Below are 19840 nucleotides of genomic sequence, written 5' to 3'. Positions count from 1 at the left end.
GTGGAGTATAAGACGGGGAGGAAAATAGGGGGTGGGTGGGAATTCTGCCTACCAGGAATTCATCTGGCTAGTCCTAGCACATTAGTTTGCTCGCTGGTTTTGAGGTTGGGGCTGTGGTTCTAAAAAGCACAGCTGGTTGTCGGAGGGAGCAGCATTTAGAAAAAGCAGGCAAAGCATGGAAGATCACTTTGCCTTGGGGCTGAAAAACAGCTTCAAAAGCACAGCTGATTCTTGGAGGGAGCTCCAGTGACTAAAGCAGGCAAAGCGCGGAAGGGGTAAGAGAAGGCAGCAGCTGTTCCGGGTAGCCATCTTGGACACCACACAGGGTTACACTTGGAATATAAGACACATCCAAATTTTCAGCCTCTTTTAAATACAGTAGTTTGGGTAATGAAATGTCTGTAAGAAAACAACCAATCTCAGAGAGCAGTAAGGACCTCTCAGATTTGTGATTGTTAGAATCATCTCTGGTCTTGATGACCAAACATAGTCTGGCTTTTCTGAAGAGAAGAGATAAAACATTGCCCTGGGGAACCATAAAAATGTGCCCCAGTTTTTAAAAAAAACCAAACCCTAATTATTCCACCCATCTGACTGACATAATAGTTTTATTAATTTTAATTTTAAATTGGGTTTTTATTGTCTTAGGGTTTTTAAATTTTTAAATTTTAATAAAATTACAAAAAAATTTGCTTAGTTTTAAATCTTGGTTTTAAATTGTATGTATATCAACTTTTTATCTTTGGCTGTACACCGCCCTGAGTCCTTCGGGAGAAGGGTGGTATAAAAATCTAATAAATAAATAAATAAATCCCATCCCGTGTCCATGCTGGAGGAATTGCTTTCAATTTTGGAAAGCAACTGCCAAGGAAGGAACTGGGCTGTACAGTTGTGCGAAAAAACATTGTGCTCATCTTAATTTAAGGATGGTTGGGATCGTGGAAAAAGTTTTAACTCCTCTTTCTTGAAAGCCAACCGACAAAAACGAGCCGTCTGATGTCTTTTTTATCTTTCTTCCTTCCCCAGGTTTTTGACGCCACCAACACAACCCGCGAGCGAAGATCCATGGTCTTGCATTTTGCCAAAGAAAACGGATACAAAGTGAGTGACATTCTTGAACCAAAAATGTGAGGGATTTTAAGACTTGGCCTACTACTATTTGTATAGGTTCCCGCCCTCTGGACATAGCCGGCACCTTGCCTAGACTCAAATCTTTCCCCAACCCAATTTCCTATAGGTAAGCTGGCTTACAACTGCCATAATTCCCAGCAAGGTAAGGATTATGGGCCTTTCTGCCCATCACCCTTCGGAGAACATTGGTGTGGCTGTAGGTCTGCTTCTCGGGACAAACAGATAGTTCTCGATTTACAACCATTCGTTTAGTGTCCACTCGAAAGTGGTGCGGTGGCCTAGAGGTTGAGCTCTCGCCTCACAATCAGGAGGCTGTGAGTTCAATCCTAGGTAGAGGCAGTTGTTTTTCTCTCTGAGCACAATGAGGATGTATCTCCTGAAAAAACCTCCGCATTGGCGACAGGAAGGGCATCCGGCCAGTAAACACACTGCTCCATTCAGTTGGCCAGACTCCGCCCTGCAAGGGATTGTGGGGTCATAAAAAGGAGATGATGTTTAGTGTCCATTCGGCAGTCCAGAATTTCATTCATAAGTCACTAGGCTGGTAGTGGCATACTTTATTTTATTTATTTATTTATTATTTCAATTTTTATACCGCCCTTCTCTCAAAGGACTCAGGGCGGTTTACAGCCAGAATAAAACAACTGATACAAAAATTAAAACCAATTTAAAAGACAAAAATTCAAATTTGGCTGGAAACTATAAAAATCCAATAAAAACCCCATTTAAAACCATGGCATAGGGCCGGGTTACTTACGGGACCGCCTACTGCTACTGAATACCTCTCACCGACCCGTGCGCTCTCATAGAGAGGGACTCCTCAGGGTGCCGTCAGTGAGGCAATGTCGTCTGGCGGCGCCCAGGGGAAGGGCTTTCTCTGTGGGGGCTCCCACCCTCTGGAACGAACTACCCCCAGGACTTCGTCAGCTTCCGGACCTTCGGACCTTCCGCCGCGAGCTTAAAACACACTTATTTATTTGCGCAGGACTGAGTTAGATTTTAAATTTACGGGTTTTAAACTGGGTTTTATTTTTATATTTTTAATTATTGGGCTTTTAGAATAAGTTTTTTAATTGTTTTTATTCTGTATTTATGTGTTTTTAAGTGCCTGTTAACCGCCCTGAGTCCCTCGGGAGATAGGGCGGTATACAAATATGATTAAATAAATAAATAAATAAATAAATAAATAAATAAATAAATAAAAAAAAAACCATTAGGCCAGTCCTGCGCGATGGAACAGAAATGTTTTCAGCTCGCATCAAAAGGTCCGGAGATCAGGGAGTTGGTGGATACCTGGTGATAGCTCGTTCCAGAGGGTTGGAGTCCCCACAGAGAAGGCCCTCCCCCTGGGGGTCGCCAGCCGACATTGTCTGGCCGACGGCACCCTGAGGAGACCCTCCCTAAGAGAGCGCACTGGTCGATGGGAGGCCAACGGTAGCAGCAGGCGGTCCCGTAAATAACCCGGTCCTGTGCCATGGAGCGCTTTAAAGGTGGTAACCAACACCTTGAATTGCACTCGGAAGACCACCGGAAGCCAGTGCAGCCTGCGCAGGAGAGATGTTATATGGGAACAGTTACATACAACTGTTTTTCACACTTACGACCGTTTTGCAGCATCCCCACAGTCACATGATCAAAATTCAAGACGCCTGGCAACTGTCTCGTGTTTATGACGGTTGCAGTGTCTCGGGGTCACGTGATCCTCTTTTGCGACCGTCTGACAAGCAAAGTCAGATTCACTGAACAGCCGTGTTATTAATTTTAACGTTCTGCAGCGATTCACTTTAACAACTGCGGCGGGAAAGGTTGCAAAATGGGACAAAACTCGCTTAACCGCTGTCCCACTTAGCAATGGAAATTTTGGACTCGTAAGTCAAGAATTATCTGTAGAAGTTGGAAAACTCGGATGAATTCTGAGTCTGTGGGAGGTTGGAGAAGGTGGGACAATCTTATCTTACGGTGCACATAATAGTTAATATGCAGAAGAAGAAGCATCCAGCAAAGTCATGTAGTCATTAGTAAAATATATTTTTATTGGGTTATAAGATGAAATAAGATGCAAAATACAAAAGTAAATAGGAAAACAGTGGGGAGGGAGAGCGGGAAGAGAAGTGAGGAAGGATAAAAAAAAACACATTTGGCCACTACTGTGAGTAACTTTTGTTTCCACATGGAGAGAAAACTTCTGAACTTTATGCTTGAAGTGGAAAAGAATGAAACTTTGATTTTGGGTTTTACCGATTAGATTGACTTTCAATTCTTTCTGTTGCAGTAAAATAAGGCCTTAACATCAAGTCACAACTTTCTTTTTTTTTATAATAATAATATAAACAAGCTGTTTTTATAGATCAATCTAATCGGTAAAACCCAAAATCAAAGTTTCATTCTTTTCCACTTCAAGCACAAAGTTCAGAAGTTTTCTCTCCATGTGGAAACAAAAGTTACTCACAGTAGTGGCCAAAATTGTGGAAACCTTTTGGGAAAAGTGTATTTTTCTAAAACTAGCTAATAACACCACTTTTTTGGGGGGGGAGTAGGACCATAAAATTATATATCGATGGAAAGATAATTTAATGAAGAATGCAATGCAATAACTTTTATGAAGGATTTGCTATTAGAATAGCAGTTACAGTAGAAAGAAGAAAAGTGAAACACGTAGAAAAAACGAGATGTACAAAAATGATCACCATGTCAGTTAATACTTAGTTGGGTAACCTTTAGCATGAATTACAGGCCTTATAACATCTTCCCATGGAGTGAACCAAGTCTTTTAGTTTTGCAGCTGTTCTAATGTGAAACCAAGATTAAATGATGGCTTCTATTAACTGGGTTTTATTGCTTGGTCGCTTCTAACAAGTTTCTTTAGTCGGCTCCATAGATTTTCCGTTGGGTGAAGGTCTGGGCTATTCCAGGCCATTCCAGCTGTGGAATAGGATTATCTTGAAACTCCCTCCCTCCCCAAAAAAAGTGGTATTATTAGCTATCAAACCTCAAAAATACACTTTTCCCAAAAAAGTTTCCACAATTTTGGCCACGACTGTATGATATTCTTTTCTTGAATCAAAGTAGTCAGTTTTGCCATTTCAGCCAACTCCCATGAACCATTCCATTCGTGTTAGGAGTCGAAGTGTCCTTCCATTTTTTGTGCATACAAAAGTCACGGAGTCAGGATGCGTTGATTCTAAAGTCTTCTGCTTCCCGCAGGTGTTCTTCATTGAGTCCGTCTGCAACGACCCGACTGTGGTTGCGAGCAACATCATGGTAACTATGAAGAGAGTTTCTCCTATGTCTCAAGTCTTGCCTGGACCCCAGAAAATCCTTCGGATTGGGCTGGAGGATAATATTTTTATTTTTATTTTTTTTTAATTATTAATTTTTTGAATTTATATCCTGCCCTTCTCAGGGCGGCTTACAATGTGTTAAGCAATAGTCTTCATTCATTTGTATATTATATACAAAGTCAACTTTTACTGCCCCCAACATTCTGGGAAGGGATCGGTGGTTCAGGCCGGTTTGGGCAAATCTGTAATTTTTATTTATTTATTTATTTACATTTATATCCCACCCTTCTCTGAAGACTCAGGGCGGCTTACATTGTGTAAGGCAATAGTCTCATTCTATTAAATGAGTAATTAAATTGCTGGCTGGGCTCGCCCCTCCCCTCCCATTCCAGGAGTCCCTCCCTGGCCCGTTTTTACTCCCAGGAGGCTTCAGGGAAGCCTCCAAGGCCCAAACGGGGCGCTGGGGGTATGGCGCAGCCCCCTCCCCCGCCTGTTTTCACTCCCAGGAGGCTGCAAGGAGGTCTTTTAGGCCCAAAACAGGGTGCGGGGGTGGCACATCCCCCCACGACCCGTTTTTGCTCCCAGGGGGGTGCAGGAGGCTGAGTGCTGCCTGTCACACACCCCTGGCCACGCCCACCATGGCCACGCCCACCCAGCCGGTCGTTAGGGCAGAGAACCAGTTGTTAAATTATTTGAATCCCACCACTGGAAGGGAAGGTGGCTCTGGGGCTAGGACGTTGAGCTTGTTGACCGAAAGGTCGGCAGTTCAGCAGTTCGAATCCCTAGTGCCGCATAACAGAGTGAGCTCCCATTCCTTCTCCCAGCTTCTGCCAACCTAGCAGTTCGAAAGCATGTAAAAGATGCAAGTAGAAAAATAGGGAGCACCTTTGGTGGGAAGGTAACAGCATTCCATGCGCCTTTGGTGTTGAGTCATGCCGGCCACATGACCACGGAGACGTCTTCGGATAGCGCTGGCTCTTCGGCTTTGAAACGGAGATGAGCACCGCCCCCCTAGAGTTTGGAACGACTAGCACGTATGTGCGAGGGGAACCTTTACCTTTAACAATGGACTTGTTATTCTTAACGATTTAGCATTTCCTATTTTTCAGGAAGTCAAACTGTCCAGCCCAGATTATAAAGACTGCAACTCAACGGATGCCATGGAAGATTTCATGAAGAGAATCAGCTGCTATCAATCCAGTTACCAGCCTCTAGATCCGGACGGATACGACAGGTAAAGAAACACCTGGATAACTACTCCTGGTTTAGCTGGGTCTAGATTTACGTTCTGTTCTGTCCCCCCTCGCCTCAGTCCGAGCGATGACTTAATTAGCTGGCAACTATCAGCTTCTGGCAGCAAACTAGCGAGTGTCTGCCAAGTGTCTCTGTTATCTCTCTTGATGAGTCAACCAGGAACAAACAGTACTTCAGCTCTAGTTAAGCAGTTGATTTGCCTGCTACGAAGAGGCACAGCAGCCCTTGCTGCTTTTATATCCTGTGGGGTGTGGCTCCATGACTCAGCACTTCCTAGGCCTGCCCCACCCTTCTGTTGTTCCCGTCTCTCCTGCCTACGAAACCTAGGGTCCAGCCAGGCCTGATTGCCATCAGCCGGGTCTTGAGGCGTGGCCTGGGGGGTGGGGAAAGAGTCAGGGGACGGAGGCCTCGTTACCTCTTCCACCTGGCCTGCCTCTGGCTCCTGGAGCTGAGCCAGGGAAGCCGGTGCTCCTGAGGTAAGTCCTGATGGCCCTTCCCCCTCTCTTTCCAAGTCACTTTCTGGCAGGGGGCCCAGCTCGGGGGGCGCAGACACAACAGGTTCAAGCTACTCAAACTAGCTGCTTCTTCGCTGAAAATGCAGGGAGTCCTCAGTTAACAGCCATTCATTTAGTGACCGTTCAAAGTTACAACGGCACGGAATGAAGGGACATACAATCAGTCCTTGAGGTCTCATGGAGTGTGGTTCGTGGGGGTGGTAGAGGAAGAGGAGGAGTGGAGGTCCTTGGTGTTCTCCGAGCTGGGTTGTTCGCTTGCAAACATTTCAATACCCCGCTAGGTAACCTCATCCGTGCTCTGAGAGAATTGATCGCACTGTGTGGCTTTGTGGGCTATTCCACGTTACGACGGTCATCCTGTGCGTTTTCGTCCCCCTAGAGAGTTGTCGCTCATCAAAGTGATCGACGTCGGTCGAAGGTACCTGGTCAACAAGGTCCAGGATCACATCCAAAGTCGGATTGTCTACTACCTGATGAACATCCACGTGCAGCCACGGACTATCTACTTGTGTCGTCACGGCGAGAGCGAATTCAACCTCAAAGGGAAGATCGGGGGCGACTCGGGGCTCTCCAGCCGAGGGAAGAAGGTATGGAGAGTCGTTTACTTCTGAGTGAAGGGGCCTGGGAGTGAGGTGGTAGGAGCAAAAGCCAGAATTGCGTTCCCAAAGAAGACGGGGTGACTTTCACAAAAAGCCAGCGAAGGTCCACTGAAAACATCTTACAATGCTTGTGGTAACCACCAAGGTTGACCAATTTCCAAAAGTATTTCTTGAGAGATCATCTTGCTTTATGGAAGAAGACGAACTACTCTTTAGTTTGTTCCTCCATAAAATTATTTTGGAAGACAGGTGGAACTCTTCAGGAACCATGGGGGACCTTAAAGCTTCTGGGAGAACTTTGTGGTTGTCTAGACCAGGGGTCTCCAACCTTGGCAACTTGAAGACTTGTGGACTTCAACTCCCAGAGGAGTTGGACTCTAGGAGTTGAAGTCCACAAGTCTTCCAAGTTGCCAAGGTTGGAGACCCCTGGTCTAGAAGACATTCTCGAATGAGTTCCATCTTCCCCAACCAAAGGGAAGATCTCCTTTTGAATAGCTCAGCTTCTGCTGACTTTCTGGACACGTCTTTGTAGTTTATGGAAGTAATTTTCAGGATTTTTTTTTCAATTTTCCTGTCTGGTCAACAGCCTTGGGCTAGACCAAATACTTTGGCCCTGACAAACAGATAACCAACACCCACAGGAGCCGAGTCATCGTTTACTGTATATTTCCTTTCTTTTCTAGTTTGCCAGCGAGCTGAACAATTTTGTCAAGGAGCAAAACCTGAAGGATCTCAGAGTCTGGACCAGCCATCTAAAGAGGACAATCCAGACGGCAGAAGCTCTTGACCTGCCCTATGAGCAGTGGAAGGCTTTGAATGAAATTGATGCTGTAAGGACCTCTTTTTTTCAGGGGGCATTGCAGAATAAACCAAAGGGTATTGGTTGCGAATGGCACGCAGTGGCTCAGCAGCTAAGACGCTTGTCGATCGAAAGGTCGGCAGCTCAGCGGTTCGAATCCCTAGCGCCGCATAATGGGGTGAGCTCCTGTTACTTATCCCAGCTTCTGCCAACCTAGCAGTTCGAAAGCATGCAAAAAAATGCAAGTAGAAAAAATAGGGACCACCTTCGGTGGGAAGGGAACAGCGTTCTGTGCACCTTTGGCGTTGAGTCATGCTGGCCACATGACCATGGAGACGTCTTTGGACAGCGCTGGCTCTTTGGCTTTGAAACGGAGACGAGCACTGCCCCCTAGAGTCCGGAATGACTAGCACATATATGCGAGGGGAACCTTTACCTTTACCTATTGGTGGGAAGCTGTCATTCCCTCCCCCCCACCTCTCTATCTCTCCAAAGAGAAGACCCTCCTGCTTATCCTAGGAAGGATTGAGACGAATTGGCTGGCCTCGCTTCTGTTACTGTGAAAGAAAGGCCCCCTTCATTTTCCTGTCCCTTCGGAGTGTGAGAATTAAGTTTCCACTCAGTCTGTAAACACGAGATAAAAACAAAGGTGGACAGGTGCAGAAACCCAAGGGCACGAGGCCAACCTGTTTGGAGAGAAGGGGAGAAGAAGTGTCATGTCCCACTCCTCCGCTGACGGCCGGGTCAGGGAAATCCGAATCAGGCGTGCCTCTGCAGCTCTGCCAAAGTCCTAGCAAAGTCCTCAGGGCAGGCAGGAGACCAGAAAGTGACTTCAGCAAGATATGTTTAGACTTTGCCTGACTCAGAGAATGCCAGAAAGCAGGTCCTTTATATAGGCCATGGGGTGTGGCTCCATGACTCAGCACTTATCCAGGCCTGCCCCTCCCTTCCTTCTGTCGCCTCCGTCTATCAAGTCTTCTGACGCGAGGGTCACTCCAGTCTTTAGCTGTTGGCAATTGACCTCCCTCAGGCTCACATGCTGTGGAGGAGGGGGAGGGGTCTAGTTGCTCCGTTTGCTTGGGCATGGAGCCAGAGCTGGGGGCTGGAGGTACTTCCTCCTCTTCAGCCTGTCTGGGCATGGAGCCAGGGCTGGGGCCGGGAGGCATACTAGGACATCCCTCCGTGTTCGGAAGCAGATAAGAAGGCCCCGGCTGTGGTGAGATCGGACGAGACACAACAAGAAGTTCTTACCTTAAAGTTGGAAGGAAAACAAGAAATCGAGAGTTTCGAACTCATTTCGAAATAGCAGGGGTGGCCAAATCTGGCAACTTTTTAAGAATTGTGGACTTCAACTCCCAGAATACCTCAGCCAGCCAGCCAGCCAGCCAATTGATCTGAATAATCAGGGTGTTTATGTAGAATTCTAGGAGTTGAAGGCCACAGAGCTAGAAGTTGTCCAGTTAGGGAAAACAGACCGATTTTGTACCAACTGGCAGAGACTCTCTAGGATAGGGCTGTCCAACCTTGGCAAGTTTAAGACTTGTGGACTTCATCTCCCAGAATTCCCCAACCAGGCATGAAAATACGGCAGATGTTGAAATTCGTTTCGAGTTATGGCTGCTGAGCACAGTCTGGTGTAAAGATTGGTTGAATTTGGGGGAAGCGCTATAAGGTGGATTCTTCTTCTTCTTCTTCTTCCTCCTCCTCTTCCTCCTCCTCCGTTTACTTTTTCTTCTTCTCCTTCTTCTTGCTCCTCTTCTCCTCCTCTGTTTACTTTTCCTTTTCCTCCTCCTTCTCCTCTTCCTCCTCTTCCTCTGTTTACTTTTTCTTCTTCTCCTCCTTCTCCTCTTCCTCCTCTGTTTACTTCTTCTCCTCCTCCTTCTTGCTCCTCTTCTCCTCCTCCTCCTCTGTTTACTTTTTCTTTTCCTCCTCCTTCTTCCTTCCTCCTCCTCCTCTTCTTCCTCTATTTACTTTTTCTTCTCCTCCTCCTTCTTCTTCTTGCTCTTCTTCTCTTCTTCCTCCTCTGTTTACTTTTTCTTTTCCTCCTCCTCCTCCTCTTCCTCCCTCTCTTCCTCCTCTGTTTGCTGCTTCTTTTTCTTCTCTTACTCCTCCTTCATCATCTCTCTTTTTTTTTTTCCTTGTAGGGTGTGTGTGAAGATATGACTTACGATGAAATCAAGGAAAAGTATCCGGAAGAATTTGCTCTACGCGACCAAGACAAATATTATTACCGCTATCCATCCGGAGAGGTTTGTGTTTTTGCATACCAAGTGTGTTTCTAAGCATTCGGTGGGATAGATGCCCAAGTAATGTTTTTCATTTATTTTTATTTTTTATTTATTTATTTTGTCACAACAGTATATATAAGCATAAGCATGAAATAACTATAAGATATATAAGCATATATATATAAGCATAAGTATGTAATAACTATGAAATTTGGATACAATCCAAGGGAACATTAGGACAGGAACGGTAGGCACACTGGTGCTCTTATGCACGCCCCTTACAGACCTCTTAGGAATGGGGTGAGGTCGATAGTAGATAGTTTTTGGTTGAAGCGTTGGGGATTTTGGGAAGAGACCACAGAGTCTGGTAGTGCATTCCAGGCATTAACAACTCTGTTATTGAAGTCATATTTTCTGCAATCAAGATTGGAGCGGTTCACATTAAGCTTAAATCTATTGTGTCCTCGTGTATTGTTGTGATTGAAGCTGAAGTAGTCTTTGACAGGAAGGAGATTGTAATAGATGATTCTATGAGTTAGATTCAGGTGATGTCGAAGGCGGCGGAGTTCTAAACTTTCTAAACCCAGGATTTCAAGTTTTTTTTTTTATTTGCATTTATATCCCGCCCTTCTCCGAAGACTCAGGGCGGCTTACACTATGTTAGCAATAGTCTTCATCCTATTTGTATATTATATACAAAGTCAACTTATTGCCCCCCCAACAATCTGGGTCCTCATTTTACCTACCTTATAAAGGATGGAAGGCTGAGTCAACCTTGGGCCTGGTGGGGACTTGAACCTGCAGTAATTGCAAGCAGCTGTGTTAATAACAGACTGTCTTAGCAGTCTGAGCCACCAGAGGCCCAAGTACTAGTTCTGACCTCCTGGAATCTGAAATTGGGAGCCTTAACATTTCCTCCCACCCTCCGTGTGGCTCTTGGGCCAATGTTGGAATTATTAAAACAATTGTGCCTAGCTGTGTACAGGTAATCCTCGACTTACAACCGATCACTTAGCGACCATTTGAAGTTAACACCTGTGCTAAAAAAAAATACGACTTAGAACTGGTCCTCGTACAGGTAGACCTTGACTTAACGGCCACAATTGGGGGCCAAACTTTCTGTGGCTAAGTGAGACATTCTTTAAATTTATTTATTTATTTTTATTTATTTATTTGATTTTTATACCGCCCTTCTCCCGAAGGACTCAGGGCGGTGTACAGGCAGCAGTAAAAAAATAACAATACAATGTACAATTTAAAATAGAAATTAAGAAACTTATTATAATTAGCCTAGCATTTTAAAAATTTATGAAACTAAACCTCCTCCATTTTACCACCTTTCTTGCCATTGTTGTTAAGTGAATCACCGCAGGTTTTAAGTTAGTAATGCGGTTGCTAAGTGATTCTGGCTCCCCCCGTTGACTTTGGTAGTCAGAAGGCCTCAAGAGGGGGAAATCATGTGACGCCAGGGCACTGCGACCGTCATAAATACGAGTCAGTTGCCAAGCATCCAAATTTTGATCACGTGACCATGGGGGATGCTGCAGCGGTCGTAAGTGTGAAAAACGGTCGAGGGCTCCCCTGTACTAAAGGAGCCCAGGAAATTCCTCTTACAGGATCAGTCCATTTTTGGCACTGAAATATGCAGAGTTTTTGTTTCCTCTAATTGGGGATCTCCAGCCTGCCTCAATAACTTGACTCATAGACTCCAATTCCCAGAATTCCTCCAGCCAATTCATCGGATAAAACCTGGGCGTTTCTCTAGAATTCTAGGAGTTGATGCTGGCGGAGGAATTCTGGGAGTTGAAGTCCACAAGTCTTAAAAGTGGCCAAGGTTGGAGATCTGGGCTCTGTGGCTTCTCTATTTCGGCCGAAAGACAAACCTGTTTCTCATCGCCTTCTCTTGGTCCTTTCCCCACCACAGTCCTATCAAGATCTGGTGCAGAGACTAGAACCGGTCATCATGGAGCTGGAAAGACAGGAAAATGTCCTCGTGATTTGTCATCAGGCCGTCATGCGTTGCCTGTTGGCTTATTTCCTCGACAAAAGCGCAGGTGAGTCTCTTAAATTCTCTCTGCGACTTCCCTGACGCGGGAATGGAAGAAATGGATTTTGGATGGGTGCTGCTGTCTGTGGTCCTGGGAGAAAGTTTCAAGCAGAGTCTGGAACCGAAAAGGCTTGTTGCACGAGAAGTGAAATGTTTTCAAAAGGTGTCGGGGGGAACCCCAAGAAATTTGGGATTTTCGCAAAGGTGCTATTTTTTCAGGACTTTCTTGCTTTTTCTTCTTTTGAAGGCGTTTCGCTTCTCATCCATGAAGCTTCTTCAGCTCTGGATGGTGGAGAAAGGAAAGATTTTTATTCTATTTATTTATTCTATTATTTATTCTATTTATTCTATTCTATTTATTCTAATCGAATATTCTATTCGATTTTTATTTTATTACACATAGTGTAAGCCGCCCTGAGTCTTCGGAGAAGGGTGGGATATAAATGCAAATAAATAAATAAATAAATAAATTCTTTGCAGACAGCCGGTCATTTGCATCCTTTTAGAGCAGTGGTCAACAACCAGTGTCCGCGAGAAAATTTTGGTGGTCCACAGAAAAATTATTTGCATTTTTTATATTGCACTAAATACTATTTATCTTTTAAAAAAATTCATATTAGTGGTCTGTGGGATTTAGAATTATGAATTTAATGGTCCCTGAGGTCCGAAAGGTTGGTGACCCCTGTTTTAGAGGGTCCTTGAAGCCCTTGGAGGTTTATCTGTGTCCTCAGGGTCTCCTGATTGGTGCAAATGGTTCCTGTAGTCTGCAGTTTTTTTCCTCTGGACAGCCGTTCCTACTTCCACACCTTTCAAAGGGTATCCGTCCCAAACTGTATAGTTAAAAATCTGTAGAGATTCTCAGTCCTCCAGGTCACGGGTTTTTTTAAAATTATTATTTGCATTTATATCACGCCCTTCTCCGAAGACTCAGGGCAGCTTACACTATGTCAAGCAATGGATGCATTTGTATATTATATACAAAGTCAACTTATTGCCCCCAACAATCTGGGTCCTCATTTTACCTACCTTATAAAGGATGGAAGGCTGAGTCAACCTTGGGCCTGGTGGGACGTGAACCTGCAGTAATTGCAAGCAGCTGCTGTTAATAACAGACTGTCTTACCAGTCTGAGCCACCAGAGGTGCTTGTTTTTTCTTCTTTTGAAGATGTTTTGCTTCTCATCCAAGAAGCTTCTTCAGTTCCTTTGGGATGTCGAGCAGGTCTTTTTTTTCCTTTTCAAACGGGACAATTTCAACTCCCAGAGTTCCCTGGGCACCATTTTGAATTCTGGGAGTTGAAGTTTGAAAAAAGGGCTGGATTAAAAGGGAGTTGTAGAAGAAGGATGGGGGTACCATCTGTGGCCAGGTGTAGCATGAATCCGGTCGATCACTTTTAATCCTTTTATTTTATTTTGCCTTTCAGAAGAAATGCCCTATCTGAAATGTCCTCTCCATACAGTCCTGAAGCTGAGTCCTGTAGCTTACGGTGAGCAAATATGTTTTGTAAGAGAATGGCTGTGTTCACACAACATACTCAGCTTGGCTAAAATCAGGCACACGAGGCAGCTGGTGTGGTTATGGATAGTCCTTAACCTACAACCATTCATTTTGTGGCCGAAGTTACAAAAGCACTGAAAAAAAGTAACTTATGACCGTTTTTCACACTTAACGACCATTGCCGCATCCCCGTGGTCACCTGGTCAAAATTCGGACGCTTGGCAAGTGGTTCGTATTTATGACGGTTGCCGTATCCTGGGGTCGTGTGATCCCCTTTGCGACCTTCTGGCAAGCAATGGGAGAAGCCAGATTCACTCAACGACCGTGCTACTAACTTAAAACAAGTGCAGGGATTCATTTAATAACTGTGGCAAGAAAGCTCGTAAAAAGGAACAGCATTCACTTAACAGCTGTCTGGCTTAGCAAACAGAAACGTCGTGCCTCCACTATGGTCGTAAATCGAGGACTATGTATGGGGAACTTGACTGAGGAAATCTCTCAAACTACAAGAACTGTGTCTGTTTAGCAAGAAAATTGAGGCTTTACTGCCTTCCCTCCCCTTTCTTTTACTCTTATCTGGGAGTTAAGATAAGACTAGGCATTTCAGCTCAAGAGGTTCTACAGAATGCAAAAGGATCAATTTCGCATTGATTGTATAAGCCCCGATCAATACCCCACGATGCTATCTTAGTTTATTTGCATTCAGAAACAGATGGTTGAGCGCAGGAAAATTGCCCGGCGCCTCATTCCCTCATTTGTTTCACCCATTTTTGGCAAAATAACCAGCGTTATCACAGAGCAGTGCATATAGAACTCTCAGGGTTGTTGTCCAGTTTAAATATATATATATATATATATATCTGCTGCTGTTCTTATGCTTTTTGACTTGATTTGACTATCTTTGCTTCTCTCTCTGGCGTTCCTGAAGGACAAAAGGCTTTTTCCTGGGTGCCCTTCTGGTTTATTTTATTTATTTATTTATTTTATTAGATTTTTATACCGCCCTTCTCCCGAAGGACTCAGGGCGGTGTACAGCCAATATTAAAAAAGCCCACAATGTACACATTTAAAAACAAACGTTCAACGTTGCTTTTAAGAATTAATTGCCCAACTGATTTAATTTGAGTTACATTTAAGACCCCCCCTACCCCCCCCCCAAGTACTTGAGTCTGTTTTAATCTCATAATCGGATTAAAACAGCGCAGCTGAAGCACTGACATGTTTCTCATCCTGCCACATCCTTCTTTCCTTTTTTCTCTAAGGTTGCCGAGTGGAGTCCATCTATTTGAACGTTGAAGCTGTGAATACTCACCGAGACAGGCCAGAGGTGAGTGTAGCTGGCTTGCTAAGGGGCCATTCCCCCCGCCTCAATACCTCAAGAGCTCATAGCACAGGCACCTATTCCCAAAAAATGTTCAGTATCGGATCCCCTTTTTTTTTACTTTGCAAAGAATTCCCAGTTCAGCTATTGACTTTTCCAGCTGCAGAGCTGGAAATCTTAATTTACAATCTTGTTACTCATCATGCCTTGGTAAGGCCACACTTGGAATACGGCATCCAGTTTTGGTCTCCACGATGTAAAAAAGATGTGAAGACTCTAGAAAGAGTGCAGAGAAGAGCAACAAAGAGGATGAGGGGACTGGAGGCTAAAACATATGAAGAACGGTTGCAGGAACTGGGTATGTCTAGTTTAATAAAAAGAAGGACTAGGGGAGACATGATAGCAGTGTTCCAATATCTCAGGGGTTGCCAGAAAGAAGAGGGAGTCGGGCTGTTCTCCAAAGCCCCTGAGGGTAGAACAAGAAGCAATGGGTGGAAACTGATCAAGGAAAGAAGCAACTTAGAACTAAGGAGAAATTTCCTGACAGTTGGAACAATTAATCAGTGGAACTACTTGCCTGCAAAAGTTGTGAATGCTCCAACGCTGGAAGTTTTTAAGAAGAGATTGAACAACCATTTGTCTGAAGCGGTGCCTAAGCAGGGGGTTGGCCTAGAAGACCTCAAAGGTCCCTTCCAACTCTATTATTCTAGCCTAGTCTATCACTTTGTCCAGTAAACAAGGAATAAAGAATTGATTCAATCAAAGGCTTCTTTCTGTTCCCCTTTAAAATGATCTGTATTCAACAGCTCACCAACGTAGGAATTTTGGGCTGAAAAGGCAAGCTTTAAACTGGGTTTTTGCATAAAAGGAAATGGATATATTATTATACGAGTCATTAAAAGTGTTGGGTAAATATACAGCTTATCTCACTGTTGAAGCTAAGCGCTAAGTGTTTTACTGGGGCAAAAAGCTGTTGGCTTCCATCCCACATTTTGTAGGTAAAAAGATAAGTCAAGTTTAATTGAATGTTGATTTCGCTCTGGCTCCGCCTACCTCTTTAGTCTGACCCCACCTCCTTTTTTTGCGGTGGTGGGGTGGGGGGAGACACCCCTCTCTGGATCAAACAACGACCTCGGACCTCATCGCTGAGCTCCCAATTCCCCCAAATCTTTCCGTCCTCTTCATCTGCTTGCAAAAAACTAGAAAAAAAAAACCTGGTACTTCTTGGGCTTCTCAAATCCTGTTTCCCGCAACCCGTAGAACGTCCGGCTTGGAAAGGACCTCAGAGGTCATCTTGTCTGACCCTCTGAGGAAAAAAAATATATGTCTTTTTGCTTTCGCTTTTGAGAGTGCGACGGCGAACCGATGACCCCGTGTTGTTTTGTTTTTTTTTTAATGCTCTCTTTGTTTTTCTTGATAGCTTTCAGCTCTTTTTATTATTATTATTATCGTTATTTTTTCTTATCTTTCTCTCGCTCCGATCTAGGATGCAAAGAAGGGACCACACGCGCTCATGAGGCGTAATAGCGTGGTCCCTCTGGCCAGTCCAGAACCCGTCAAAAAACCTCGCATGAACAGATTTGAGGAACATGCCGCTGCTTCGGCCGCCTTACCAGTCCATACCTGCCTCTCTCCCGAAGGCCCCGTCCAGCTTCCCGGACAAGTTGGTTCTTTTTTCTTTTGTTGTTGTTCTTGTTGTTGTGTTTTTGTGGTGGTGGCTGATGGCGTGTCGTAACTTCCAGCATGCCTGACCGTCCCGTTTGTGTGACATCATAGGAGGTCGTGCTTGGTCTTGCTTAATTTTTGTTTGAACGGGCTGGACAGCCCAGGACACTTAACATAACATAGCATAACGTAATAACAGAGTTGGAAGGGACCTTGGAGGTCTTCTAGTCCAACCCCCTGACCTTCTCTTGGTAATCATTGGAGGGTTTCGAATGTTTTCGGCTCGCTAACCTAACTAACTAACTTGCACAGGCGCGTGTGAGGGTGCGAGCGGCTGAATCTCGACTGGGCAAGCCTTTGAGTTGCCACGGGAATCGGTCCCGCCGAATACAAGACGGTCCTCGACTTAACAACCAAGATGGCGACCAGAATTTCCGTTGCTAAGCAAGGCGGTGGCTGAGGTGCCTGATTTTGCGTCCCTTTTTTTTTTTTGGTTGAGCGAGTCACTGCAGTCGTTAAACAAATGAGGCCATCGTTAAGCGAATCTGGCTCTTCCCCCCCCCCCCATTGACTCGGCTTGTCAGAAATCAGCTGGGAAGGTCATAAAAATAGTAATTGCAGGACTCCGGGATGCTGCATCGGTCATAATTACATGCTAGTTATTAAGCACTTAACATTTTGATCACATGACCTTGCAGTTGTAAATGCAAGAACTGGTTGCCTTCTTTTCGGCACCGTTGTAATTTCAAACGGTCACTAAACAATCGGTTGGAAGTCGAGGACTACCTATAATCCCAGAGAGGCGTTTATTTTTCCTTGAACCGTCTTGTTGAACGTGTATTTTGAAGAATGTTGGTTTGGTTTGCATGTTGCTTTTCGATCGGTCCACGCTTTTCAAGTTGATCACGATCTCCACTAACCATTCTCAAAAAAAGATTCTTAGGCCCTGATTGTCTGTAGAGATGCTAAGTCATCCAGGTCATGGTTGTCCCAAAGATGTTTTTTTCAGTAGGCAACTGGACTTTCTGGTTTTTTCTTTGAAAAGGTTTCGCTTCTCATCCGAGAAGCTTCTTCAGCTCTGACAGGATACTGGGGAATCTAAAAGAATATAATATTAAATCCTTCCATTCCCCCAGTATCCTGTCAGAGCTGAAGAAGTTTCTTGGATGAGAAGTGAAGCATCTTCAAAAAAGAAAAAAAAACAAGGAAGTCCAGTTGCCTCCAGAAAAAGTAGCTTTGGGTTAGGCCCGTGATTAGGAGCCAAGGATTTTTTTAAAAAATTTTTTTTATTTACATTTATATCCCGCCCTTCTCCGAAGACTCAGGGCAGCTTACAGTGTATAAGGCAATAGTCTCATTCTATTTGTATATTTACAAAGTCAACTTATTGCCCCCCCAACAATCTGGGTCCTCATTTTACCTACCTTATAAAGGATGGAAGGCTGAGTCAACCTCGGGCCGGGCTTGAACCTGCAGTAATTGCAGGCTGCTGTGTTTTAATAACAGGCTTCAGGCTTCTTACAGCCTGAGCTACCACGGCCCCTTTCAGCGGCATCAGATCAATTACCGATTGAGGAAAATATTTGTAGTGAGGGGTTGAAATGCGAGGGGTCCTCTGCGCTCTCTGAGTTTGGTGGTTTTCTTGCAGATGTTTCATGACCCAACGAGGTAACATCCTCAGTGTAGGGATTGTGATTCGCTTCTGTCACTCCCTTTGTTGTGTCTCCGCCCCCTCCACAGGGCCTCCTGCCAGAAAGTGACTTGGAAAGTGAGGGGGAAGGGCCGTTAGGACTTACTTCGGGAGCACCAGTTCCAGGAGCCAGAGGCAGGCCAGGTGGAAGAGATAACGAGGCCTCCGTCCCCTGACTCTTTCCCCCTCCAGGCCACACCTCCAGACCCGGCTGACGGCAATCAGGCCTGGCTGGACCCTAGGTTTCGTAGGCAGGAGAGGTGGGAACAACAGAAGCAGGGGTGGGGCAGGCCTAGGAAGTGCTGAGTCATGGAGCTACACCCCACAGGATATAAAGGCAGCAAGAGCTGCTGTGCCTTTTCCTAGCAGGCAAATTAACTGCTTAACTAAGAGCTGAAGTACTGTTTGACTCATCGGCGTGGAGGGAGGTAACAGAGACACTTGGCAGACGCTAGCTATTTTGCTGCCAGAGCTGATAGAGCCGGCTAATTAAGTCATCGCTCGGACGGAGGCGAAGGGGGACAGAACACCCTTCTAGTGCTGATGAAGTTATCTAGTTGGCTGATAAAACGTCTGCAAGAAAACCACCAAGCTCAGAGAGCACCAAGGACCCCTCCTCAGATCAATTGCTCGTCGTATTTATTTTGGGTGTGTGTGTGTGACGTATTGGTTTTATACAATGAAAAATCAAAAAAAGGAACATTTTTGCATTCGACGGCCGGCGGGCTCCCATGACCCTCAGCCTGGAGAAAGTCTGCAAATGTTTGTCTCTTGGCTTGTAATCTCTGTCCCAAGGCTATTTTAGAGGGCCAAAAGAACAAGATTGCCCTGACGCGGCCCATTCTTTATTTATTTTTTTAAAAACGGGAAAGGTTAGAACAATTTTCCCGTGTTTTCTGCCGGATAGCGAGCAATACAACCGGCCTGTCCTCATTCTAAAAACTGCAGTACTTTTGAATCTTGGCTATTTTATGAGGGGTGGACTTCAACTCCCAGAATCCCCCAGCGAGCCATGCTGGCTGGGGAATTCTGGGAGTTGAAGTTCACCCCTCTTAAAATGGCCGAAGTTGAGAAATTCCTGTTCCCATTAAAAAGTCTGCAACCATCTCAATTAGCAGCCCTTGCTTGAAAAGACTCCTAGTTGCTGGTTTTTCTGTTAGTTGGGTGCTTCTTCTCCATGCACGAAGGTTGATGCTGAAGCAGCTGCTTCATGTTTCTTGATTTATCTGCTTCCACCCCATTGCTTTCCATCTCTGGGCTGCCATTTTCTGATTGCTAAGCTTTCATGCGGCCTTCACTGATTTCTTTCCCTTTCTTTCATTTCTTTTCTCTCTCTTTTTCTTTCGTCTCTTTAGAGCCATTACTGGGGAAGGCTTGCCTGTAAGTAATTTTTTTTTTTTTTTAGTGTTGGTGGTATTTGTTTAACCTTGTTTCTTTACTTCCTGGCTGGCTGTGCCTTTGTTTCTTACTCATTTATTAAATTTATATGCCGCCCATCTCACTGATACGGTGACTTTTGGTTTTGCTGGCAGGAATCCATGCTGAGCTTTTTATTTTCCATCTGGCTGTTGCATTTCTGCCATTAACCATTGGGAAATCATTTCCTGTTTCCATGCACCAGGAGAATAGCACTTTGGCCTAGGATAGCAGGTGGATGGATGGATGGATGGATGGATGGATGGATGGATGGATGGATGGAGATATAAAATAGATAGATAGATAGATAGATAGATAGATAGATAGATAGATAGATAGATAGATAGATAGATAGATAGATAGATATGGATTGATAGATGGATGGATGGAAGGAAGAAT

General features: G+C 44.8%; 1 protein-coding gene across 5 annotated transcripts in view; it reads left to right on the top strand.

Moving 5' to 3' along the window:
* Nucleotides 1-19840, top strand: part of PFKFB3 (6-phosphofructo-2-kinase/fructose-2,6-biphosphatase 3) — a 94860-nt gene that overhangs the window by 71144 nt on the left and 3876 nt on the right. For 4 of the 5 annotated variants that reach the window (XM_058190846.1, XM_058190848.1, XM_058190851.1 and 1 more), the window contains 10 exons: nucleotides 1027-1101; nucleotides 4336-4392; nucleotides 5522-5646; nucleotides 6561-6768; nucleotides 7464-7610; nucleotides 9724-9828; nucleotides 11732-11861; nucleotides 13276-13338; nucleotides 14612-14676; nucleotides 16157-16333. In XM_058190846.1, the coding sequence (XP_058046829.1) occupies nucleotides 1027-1101; nucleotides 4336-4392; nucleotides 5522-5646; nucleotides 6561-6768; nucleotides 7464-7610; nucleotides 9724-9828; nucleotides 11732-11861; nucleotides 13276-13338; nucleotides 14612-14676; nucleotides 16157-16333 (1152 nt within the window). Of the gene's footprint in view, nucleotides 1-1026; nucleotides 1102-4335; nucleotides 4393-5521; nucleotides 5647-6560; nucleotides 6769-7463; nucleotides 7611-9723; nucleotides 9829-11731; nucleotides 11862-13275; nucleotides 13339-14611; nucleotides 14677-16156; nucleotides 16334-19380; nucleotides 19406-19840 lie in introns of all 5 variants that reach the window. The other variant, XM_058190847.1, reaches the window with a different exon arrangement.

The sequence above is a fragment of the Ahaetulla prasina genome, chromosome 7 (genome assembly GCF_028640845.1).
Source record: "Ahaetulla prasina isolate Xishuangbanna chromosome 7, ASM2864084v1, whole genome shotgun sequence".
NCBI classification, from domain to species: Eukaryota; Metazoa; Chordata; class Lepidosauria; order Squamata; family Colubridae; genus Ahaetulla; species Ahaetulla prasina.
Note: the sequence above shows the minus strand (reverse complement) of the source record. Positions and strands in the feature narration are given on the sequence as shown.